The following is an 11,767-nucleotide window of genomic DNA, read 5'->3' as shown; positions in this document are numbered from 1 at the left end:
TATATATATACATAGTGAAAGTATAATATTTTCACAATTAAAACTGAAAGTATTATCTCACATTACAATAGAGGTCTTTGTTTCACTTTTGACACACGTATTACTGACTAGAGTGAGAGATAAGATATTGCTCCAGGCTTGCATTAGGCAAGGATCTGAAAATCTTTTGGCCCATGACACTGCATGGACCCCTAAGTTAAGGCATGTGTAAAATTTGAATGAAATCGGTTGAGTAGTAGTCTTTCGTTTAAGTGATGAATGCAGACAGACAGATGACACACACACACCACACACACACACACACTCTTATACATACTAATACATACACCAACCCTATACATACACACATCCAGACCCCTCCCACGCACTTTTAGCTGGTCCCTCCCTCAACCCATTTATCAACCCTATTATCTCCCCTTATTTCGCTCTCGCGTCTCATGTTTGATCTTTGACCTCTGGCCGAAATCAGATCGCCATGTTGATTCGTTAGCTACTGCACGCATTTTTTCTCTCCTTCTTTCTGTGTTTTTCTTCTCTCTCTGTGTATCTTTCTGTTGAAGAGCGTAGGCTCGAAACGTTAAAGACTTGTTTTATTATATTTCCTGAGCGCCATACTAATACAATTGTTCGTTTTTTTCCACCTGCCTTCGTCTTTTGTTTATTTTCATAAAGCTTCCCGTTATATATATATATACATATATATATATGCATATATACATACATATATGTACGTACCTACATCTACATGTATATATACATGCATATATGGGTACAAGACACCAAAAATACGTCGAACACAATGAGAAACGAAAACATAAACACAAAACCAAGGAACTGGACATTTTTCTTAAACAACGAAAAAATAGAGTACAGGACAAATAACACAAGGAAAATTCCCCTTCTTCAGTCACCATGGTTTCATCTACTCCGCGTTTCGAAGGTGAAGGCGAGACGCAACTTCAGCTGAAACATTCCTTCCCGCGAAAAGCAAATTAAATAAAATTTGAGATTTTTTTGCGGAGGGGTAAAAATGATAACAAAAACAGGACAGTAACGACAGTACAAAATATAAACAGTAAAAGACAGGACAAGGAGAATAACAGTAACACAGAAAAGAAGGGTTGTTAAGCCAAACGAGAAAAATATACGAACGCTATTTTTGAGAACGGCAAAGGAGCCACAGAAAATGCCGTCTACACTCGGGTGAAGCAAGTCTTCATCAGCTGCATTTACCTAGACAAAATTTCAAATGTTGCCACAATCAATTCCAGTACACACATGAAGATATATATATACATACATACATACATATATATATATATATTATATATATATATATATATATATATATATATATATATACATATATGTATATACATACATATACATTACATATATATGTATGCATACATATACATACATAAATATATCATAGTGAAAGTAATAGAAATGAAATATATATATATACATAGTGAAAGTATTAATATTTTCACAATTAAAACTGAAAGTATTATCTCACATTACAATATAGGTCTTTGTTTCACTTTTGACACGTATTACTGAACTAGAGTGAGAGATAAGATATTGCTCCAGGCTTGCATTAGGCAAGGATCTGAAAATTCTTTTGGCCCATGACACTGCATGGACCCTAATTAAGGCATGTGTAAAATTTGAATGAAATCTGTTGAGTAGTTCTTTCGTTTTAGTGATGAATGCAGACAGACAGATAGACACACACACACACACACACACACACACACACACACACACATACACACACAAACACACATTCTCAGTTGTATACATATAGATGACAAAAAGACATTATGAAAGGCAAAATTCTACGTCACACTTAAAAAGCAAGGTTTTGTAATGAAAATAAAATCTCTTCATATTATATAGTATGATAACAATATCATTACAATAAAAAACAAACAACCTCTAGCGAATAAACCCAGCTAGAAACATAGCTGAAACCAGCCACCTATGTGGTATACGGCCATCAGTATAAATATGGAAGACGTGAAGTTGTTGGAAATATTTGTTACATAGGTCATGCTAGCAGCGCACTTTGCAGTAGGTCAATTATGCAACATTAATCGGAAATAAAATATTATTTCACAAACGCACGATCTAACAAAACAATAATATAAAACTACCAAATAGCAAAATGCTTGGAGTACAGAAGACAACTAGCAATGACTGTCGATACTAAAATAGACACACCCCAACATATACATATATATATATATAAATATATGTATGTGTGTGTGCATTGACACATACACACTTCTATGTATGTATGTATGTATGTATGTATGTATGTATGTAAAGCAATGAATAGAGAATACATTGTAACGTTTCCATTAATATCATTGCTGCAGTCACCTCGCTTGTCACAGTAACCCAAGAGCAGCAAGAAAGAGCAGAAACAAGTTATCGCTGTTTGCTCAACATCCGTCATTTTAAGGCTGGACATCCTGATATTAAAATACTTGAAAATTTACTAAGAACCCAAATACTCGGAGAAAAACAAATCTATCAAATTGTCTCCACGTGGGGCGCCTTCACAGCAATACATCAACTCCTTCCGTCGTCATCGCTTCTTGAAAAGAAGAAAAAAGGAAAAAGAAAAAGAACACTACTTTCAAAACAGATTTGGAAATCAAGAGAGAAAGGAGAGACCAACTGTGTCTTACAGGAAATGTTAGATAAAGAATAAACATTTACAAATTTATTTAAACACCGACTGAAGAGTTGTTTGCACTGTACAGATTATCATTGTGATATCCTCTGCCTACAAGAAACCCCACCGTGGACCAAACAACCCTCGCTCTATTGTGAAATGTATTACAACTCTCATAGAAAGACCACACCAGAAATACAGAAACATCATTCTAGCGAAAACTGGGACAATCACCGAATTAGCACCAAAGAAGGAGAAAACCAATTAAGTCTTAACCGTTGAACTCTGAAGGTTTACCATCAATCCAGGTTATAAACCAACATCTATGCACCTAGAAATGCCTGAAACACCATCATCTACGAAGCCGAAGATCGTGATTTCAATAGCCATGGCATGAAATGGGAGTAACACTAACGATAACTGTAATATAATAGACCTAGTTTCCATATAGCAGTTTTCTCTGAGGAGACGAGAGTCGCAACATCTGGCCATGCTGTATAAAGAAAATGAGCATAATTTTCTACGATGACTCGGTCTACACACACACACACACACACACACACACACAAACACACATTGATGTGTTCATTTCGAAGGTGTCAGTATTTGAATGCATGTGTGCGTGTAAGTGGGAATGTGAGCAATCATGTGTGGGGTGTGTGTACGTGCGTGTGTGTGTGTGTGTGTATGTGTGTGTGTGTGTTTGTGTGTGTGTGTGTGTGTGTGTGTGTGTGTGCACGCGGGCACAAGTGTATATAAATGTAAATGTAAACATCTCTGCGTACCATTCAAAATACAGAACTAAAAAAAAAAAAAATTCAGCCCAGCATCCATCCAGTGTTGTCGAGTTTTTTGTGAAAGAGGAAAATATAACAATGAAATAGAAAAATAGACGAAAAGAAAGGTGTGTGTGAAAGGGAGAGGGGGTGGGTGAAATAAGGAAAAAGAAAAAGAGAAAAAGAATGGGTGGGTGGGTGGGTGGGGGGAACGAAAGATGTAATTGAAGGGTCGAAGGAAGAAGAAGAAAAAACGTAAATTGTGAGATAAGTTAATTCTTTTCCTGTTGCCTTTCCGTCATCGTCAATTTGACTCCAGCGACTCCACCGCCACCACCACCACCACCACCACCACCACCACCACCTCTACATCTTCTCTATCTCTTTTCTTCTCTCTCCACGCTAACTCGATATTTTTCTTTCTTTCCGTATTTTATTTTGCGTCGATCTCAACCATCCGTTATCGCCTTCTTTCCGTGCTTTATCTCTCTCTCTCTCTCTCTCTCTCTCTCTCTCTCTCTCTCTCTCCATTTGTGTCCCTTCTCCAACTCTGTCGATCTATATACTGTTACTCTCTCTCTCTCTCTCTCTCTCTCTCGCTCGCTCATTCTTTGAACCTTTTTTTTTCTCGAGTTTTCAATTTATCTAACAAGCCTTTCTTTTCTTCTCTCGCTGTCTAAACTACCCTATATCTACCCCGTCTGTCTTTTCCTCTCTTGTACGAACACACACACACACACATACACGCACACATGAACGTACAAACCTAATTATCTAATCTACTTTGTGCATGTATATATATATATATATATATATATATATATATATTCATCCCTCTATCTATATGTGCCCCTGTGTGTGAGTGTGAATGAATTTGTGTGCGTCTGTGTGTGTATGTATCTGTGTGATGTCTGTGTAATGTTTGTGTTAGGTGTGTGTGTGTGTGTGTGATGTCTGAGTTTGTGTGTACCCTTCCTCTGTTGCATTTCACACTATTTTTCTTTTCATGATTGACTGAGCGAAAGGGGGTTCGCCCTTTCTCTACCATTAACCTACACCCCCCAGCCTCATACCTCCCCACATCATTTCCACATAAATGGTTCCAGCCCCACACACCCCATCTTTATCTCTCTGATTTATTTTATCGTTCATTTTTTTTTATCTGTTCGCTTAATTTTATCTCATTCTTCCTATCCCTCCACTTCCTCCACCCCCCTACGTCTCCTTCTTGCAATCCCCTTCAGCTCTGTCTATCTTCCTCTTCTCATCCATCCAACTCGTTCCTTCCCACATCATTTACCGTTCATACTCCCCCCCTTCATCCCACCACCCGTCTGGTTTGTTTTTTTTTGTTGTTTGTTATTTTCTCCATGCTATTATTGTTTTATGTTCTGGTCCCGTTGACACAGTCGATGCCTCTCACTCGCACCATCTTCATATTCTTCAAGAAAATGAAGCTGTTCTGTCTCTACCCCCACTCCACCATACACTACCTAACCTGCAATTAGGGACCTCTTGAAGATTGGTTTATGTGCCAGAAACGTAACACAAATCAAAAGCCCCAATTCTTTTCTGTGACGTCACAATTTTAACCATTCCTTGAACTTGACGCCCTGCACCAGTATCGGAACCAATAATAATAATAATAATAATAATAATAATAATAATAATAATAATAATAAAATATTCAGACAAATACATAACAAAAACACCAGGACTTACAAACACATATAACATACAGAAAATTGCACTACTGGGCACTGCACACATCCTACGCAGAACACTTTCCATACAATAACCATCAGAGCATCACAACAAATCACAGCACATACCCAAGGCACACAGAGCTGCGCTCGGTAGTGAAGTGAAAGCACGCTATAAAAATAAAACTACTGAATAATAATAATAATAATAATAATAATAACCCTTTCTGCTATAGGCACAACGACTGAAATTTTATGGGGAGAAGGCTATTCGATGATAGTGACCCCAATAATCAACTGGTATTTATTTTATCGATCCCGAAAGGATGATAGGCAAAGTCGACATCGACGGAATTTGAACTCAGAACGTGAAAACGGACGAAATGTCACTAAGCATTTTGTCCGGCGGGCTAACGATTCTGCCAGTTTACCGCCTTAATAATAATGCTTTCAAATTTTGGCACAAGGCCAGCAATTTCAGGGGAGGGGGTAAGTCGATTACGTCGACCTCAGTATTAAACTGGTACTTATTTTATCGACCCTGAAAGGATGAAAGGCAAAGTCAACTTTGGTGGGATTTGAACTCAGAATGTAAAGATTCGGGACAAGAACTACAAATCATTTTTTCAGCTCGTCTGTTTTCAAACCTGATCAACTTGAAAATAATGAAAACGGGCCAGCGAAAGTGCCTCAATCTGGTCGCTTATTCTGCTAGATAAAGCAGGCAAATATCGTTGAAATCACATTTACAGTGGACAATGTGGCCCCAAAAGTACTTGGAAGAAAATGATTGGATGGCCACGACTGGAATGTCTTTCGATAATAGATATTTGCTCGATCAGTACTGACCAGAGGCTAAACAACAACAAACATCAGTATTAGGAGAGGGGGATTTACCTGGTATTGTCAGCAAGTGTTATGAAGAGGTCAAGAAAAACAACTTAGCAGTTCTCTTAATGTTTATCGTTTGCAAAGAAACCTTTGATTTTATTGGGTTGGGGAGAGATCAAGATCTGTAAAACGTACGGAACCCTACCTCGTGACCTCCGTTCTTTGGGGGCCACGCACAACACCACCATAGCGCGGACGATTACATTGAATGATGAAACGGAAAAGTTTGAGCCCTGGGCAGGGGTGCTGCAAGGTGACGCGTTGGTGCCAGCCATCTTCATCAAGGTTGTAGACTACGTCCTCTGGGGAGCAGTTAATGAGGAACTGGACTTCGTTATTACACAAAGGAAACCAAGATGGGTGAGTTCAGTGAAATGTAACCTGAACTTTATCAAAGACATTACTTTGTTTTCGGACAAAATCTTAAACGTTCATTCTTTTCAGTCCAGAATAGAAACCGAATATAACAAAGTAGAATTATACTTCGATGCTAAGAAGACGAAATACAATACCTACGATATAGCTGACCATTAAGCTTCTGTAAACTGTTGAAGGTGCCCTGCTCAAGCGGGTTTGTTACTTAAAGTACCTCAGATCATTTGTAGTGGGTTCAGAGACAGAGACTATCTTGGCGAGCGTAACCCTGGAGTGGCAACCACACAATGAGATGAAAAATATCTAAACCTTCAGCCTTTCGAGTCAATTCAAAAGAATCTTCAAAACGTTAATTAAAATCCTTCTTTTGGATGTGAAATTTGGATCTTCATAAAAAGTCTGTGGCCAAGTTCGACAGCGATTGCTACACTTGGATGCTCCAGAAGGCCTTCGTCATTTGCTTTTTTTCTTTTACTGCAGTTAGATACAGACTGTAAGCATTGAACAACTTTATAGTGACCTCCCCCATAATGAAACTCATTAGAATTGGTAATATCGTCTCACCAAAAACTGACATTGGGTTTCGATTGTGCTACTTCGTCATCATATCGTCGTCGTCGTTGTCATCACCAATATCTATGAATTACAAATTGCACTTAGTTCGAGCACAATGGCAGGTTTAGATATTTTTCATCTCATTGTGTGGTTGCCACTCCAGGGTTACGCTCGCCAAGATATTGTCTCTGTCTCTGAACCCACTACAAATGATCTGAGGTACTTTAAGTAAGAGACCCGCTTGAGCAGGGCACCTTCAACAGTTTTCAGAAGCTTAATGATCAGCTATATCGTAGATAACAACAGAGCAAGAAGTTCCCCAGCCAAATCATAATCTGGAAGCCGACCTACGAGAAAATGAACCGTGGACGCCGTCCTTCCTAATCATGAAGTTTCAGTAGTACTGTGACTGATTAAATAGGGAAACTGATGATGGAAAGGGACAAGGAGTAAACCTGCCATTGTGCTCGAACTAAGTGAAATTTGTAATTCATAGATATTGGTGATGACAACGACGACGACGATATGATGACGAAGTAGCACAATCGAAACCCAATGTCAGTTTTTGGTGAGACGATATTACCAATTCTAATGAGTTTCAATTCTGGCAGAATGCCAGCAATCCTAAGGGGAAGTGGTTAGTCGATTACTTTGATAGTGGTACTTGACTGGTACTTTATTTTACCGACCTCCAAACGATAAAAGGCTAAGTCGGCTTCGGCGGAATTTGAACTCAGAACGTAAAGAGTTAGAAGAAATACTGTGAAGCATTTTTATAGTTTCCCGGTGCTCTAACGATTCTGCCAATCTGTCACCTTATCAATGATAATGATAATAATGGTTTCAAATTTTGGCACAAGGCCAGCAATTTCAACTTGGTATTGATTTTATCGACCTGAGAGGATGAAAGGCAAAGTCGACTTCGGTGGAATTTGAACTCAGAACGTAAAGCCGGAAGAAATGCCGCAAATCACTTTCTCCGGCGTGCTGAGGATTCTGCTGGCTCGCTCCCTTAATAATACTTTCTAACATAAGCAGGGAACAAGGCTTGAAATTTGCGGCGAGGAGAACAGCTGACTGTAACATCGAATTTAGCACTTTGACAAGTGGTTTCGGAATAACCCTGGTTTCTTTGAGAGGTTTGAGCATATCTTTAAATCTTTTGGGGGGGGGGGGGGTAACAGGTATGATATGTTGTGGCATTCATGCCGTTGTCAAAAATATCAGTGGGGGTGACGGAGGGGGAAAGGAGAGATTCAATGAAGGGCTGTAAGAGCAATTTACAGGTGAGTCGGCTTTCTGGAAAAGTTGCATCTCGTTCTTCGCTCACCACCACCACCATCACCACCACCACCACCACCACCACCACCACCACCACCACCACCACCACCACCACCACTGTCGTCATTTTCCTCAGCTTCACTATTTTATGCACAACGAGAATGCACCTTGGATTTAATTAACTCAAACCCACACACTCACTCACTCACAGCTCTTGCATGTACATGAATCAGTCATTCAGAGAAACACACACCGAACACATACTGTAACACACACTGTAACACACACTGTAACAAACACATACATACTATAAGGCACACAGACATACAGATACTATGAGGTACACACACATATACTATAACACTATAAGGCGCACCCTGTAACACATACACACACACACACACTAACATACACGTACTAAAACATGCACACAGACTCGAGATTGAAACTAAGAATGTGACTTTTACTTTCGCACATTCATCTTCTTTCATTCACTCATCTCTTCTCCTCCCGTTTATTTTCCATCACCACCATCACTACCACCACCACCATCATCATCACCATCGCCACTACCACTAACACTACACTATATTCCATCTCTATTACCCCCACCATTTCCACCATCTCCATCGTCGTCTCTACCGCCACCACTACCACCTTCCATCACTGTCACAAGTACCGGCATCTCAACCACCGCCACCACCACCAGCGACAACAGCACCACCATCTCTACTACCACCACCGTCATCTTCATCATATCCACCACCACCACCACCACCACCATCACCACTACTACTACTACAACCTATTTCTTTATTACCCACAAGGGGCTAAACACAGAGGGGACAAACAAGGACAGACATAGGTATTAAGTCGATTACATCGACCTCAATGCGTAACTGGTACTTAATTTATCGACCCCCGAAAGGATGAAAGGTAAAGTCGACCTCGGCGGAATTTGAACTCACAACGTAACGGCAGACGACGAAATACCGCTAAGCATTTCAACAGCACCATCATCTCTACTACCACCACCACCACCACCTACACTACCACCACCACCACCACCACCACTACTACTACTACTACTACTACTACTGCTACCGTCATGTTTAAACCGGCCGCTCTGAGATGTCAGACATTCAGTCAGGCAGAGTCGAGAGCGAAACAACTGTGGCCTGCTGATGATCAACAACAACAACAACAACATCGAGCGTGAAAGTAGACGTATATGCATGTATGTATATGTTTGAGTGTGTGGTGTGCTTGAGTTTGTTTGATTGTGTGTGTAAGTGCATGTATATATATGTGCATGACTAATTTACCCGGCATCGTCGTTAGAAATGCCATCGATATTGTAATTAATATTTATTGTTATTGATGTTTGATATTCCTTCGTGTCTCAAGCACAGCAGCAAACAACAACTACAACAACAACAACAATCCACAGGAAAATAAAAGAACAACCAACCAAACGGAGTAACTTACATATCTTTGTATTATAAATGCAAGAATCCAGGAGTACCTGAAAACTAGCAGAACAATCACAAAATATACAACAGCAGCGAATTGCACAAATCGTGTCAACAAGGGAGATTTTACGTGGTTTACTTGTTGGCCTGCTAAAAAAAATAGCAGTCAAATCTTCTTTAAATCACGCTCCACCAACTAAAAATTTAAAATTTATAAAAGAAAATATACTTCGCATTGGATAAAGTGATGCTAAATACATTGAATATGGCAGGGAAATGCCTGGATGGTACCCTCTGAATTGATCCTAGCCGCCTAGGGGTTAAACACTAGTAACTATTAACCATAAAAAGAAAAAAAAAAAGGAAGTATTATCTACAGACAGTCATTAATTACGTCAATATAATCAACACATACACTGGCTTAATTACACTCATTCATTAAATATCCTACTGTTGTTGTTTTTGTTTGCAAACCAGTTACAAAAACAAGTAAATACTATATTTATAACGAATATTTGAAAAAAATATTGAAACAGCATCAGAGTAATAAACAGAAGAGAAAAATTACTGCACACACACACACACACACACTCGCTAAAGCAATAACAATCCCCACGCGCTCACCGGCCGCACCCTGTCCGCCCTGTTAATCCATTCTGTATGGAGTTTTACCATATCGAAGAAGTGAAAAAAAAAAGTTTTGTGTCTCCTCAAAGTGAACGTCCGAAAGAATAGATGCTGAGTAAACGTGATGGATTTCCAGCTTGACTCTACTTGAATCCCACTCATAAACAAACATATATATATACATCAAATTATATGTATATATATACACAAGCATATCTATACATCTGTATATATTTCAAGAGCAATCATTGTTAGTTATATACGGATATATATTCGTTCAGACGAGTCAGTAGTATTCACATCTACGTTCAACGCTATATACAGACATACACGCGCACACTTGCATGCGTGTAAGAAGAAGACGAATTCTTGCGGTATACAACAAACACGTGCTAAAGTAGTACACATATCAACTATATAGTACACACACAAATACACACATCAGTGTGTCCACAAGTTAAGAGAAAATATATTGGTAGATTTAGGATGTTATGTCTAATGTCTACAAGCAAACAATAAAACAGAATATTCTTAAGAAATATACGCAGCATAGCCCAACATACGCACGTTTATCTACCCATATTATAAACACTCACAAAAGTAGGCTACCTCAACATACACGCACAAATGTATGTATGTATAAATATATATAGGATACCCCAGAATTAACACATATTTGCACACAAAAATGTAGGATATCCCAACATATAAAACTATATGTTATATATGTATATATATACACACACACAACCCAACACATGTATGAAATCTTGGTTGCCGACCTTCCCCCCAGCATTTATATATCAGTACAGGCGATCCTCGAAGACAGCAATCACAACAGCAACAACACTCCACCTTCATGAGACAAAAAACAACAACAGCAACAACAACACTACAACCATCTAACACACCCTAGCAGCCCCTTTTCACCGATCCCTTATAAAAACAAACAAACAAACAAAAAACACACCTCTTCCTCCCCAGAGAGAAAAAAAAAACCCCACTAACCGCGTCAATCTCTCCTCCTTCGCCATCCATCCTTTCCCCCGCCACATCCTTACCATTCTTTCTTTGAAACGAAACTAGCAACAATGGTTGCAGAGGGGGCTTCTTGCCGGTCTACAGCTTTAGTTATTCCGTTGTTGCTGTTGTCAATGTTTGTGCCGTCGGCTTTCACGTTCAACATCGACACAAGAAATGTTTTTATCGTATCGGGGCCCAACGGATCTTATTTCGGATATTCTTTGGCTTTTTACCAACATCCACAGCAACAAGAAAATCCCAAGTAAGTAATTCACTTTCTCGTTCTCAACTTCACTCTCTCTCTGCTTCACTTTCTCTCTTTCGCTGCTTCACTTTCTCTCTCTCTCTCTCTCAGCTTGTCTTTCTTTCTCTTCTACT

General features: G+C 39.2%; 1 protein-coding gene across 2 annotated transcripts in view; it reads left to right on the top strand.

The window, feature by feature from the left end:
• Window positions 1-9,375: 9,375 nt before the first annotated feature.
• The window catches only part of LOC115219639 (integrin alpha-4), a 185,855-nt gene continuing 183,463 nt past the window's right edge, over window positions 9,376-11,767 (top strand). For both annotated transcript variants that reach the window (XM_036509667.1, XM_029789797.2), the window contains exon 1: window positions 9,376-11,651. In XM_036509667.1, the coding sequence (XP_036365560.1) occupies window positions 11,458-11,651 (194 nt within the window). In that variant the 5' untranslated portion in view covers window positions 9,376-11,457. The remainder of the gene's footprint in view (window positions 11,652-11,767) is intronic.

The sequence above is a fragment of the Octopus sinensis genome, linkage group LG15, assembly GCF_006345805.1.
Source record: "Octopus sinensis linkage group LG15, ASM634580v1, whole genome shotgun sequence".
Taxonomy (NCBI): domain Eukaryota; kingdom Metazoa; phylum Mollusca; class Cephalopoda; order Octopoda; family Octopodidae; genus Octopus; species Octopus sinensis.
This window is presented reverse-complemented; position numbering and strand designations above follow the sequence as displayed.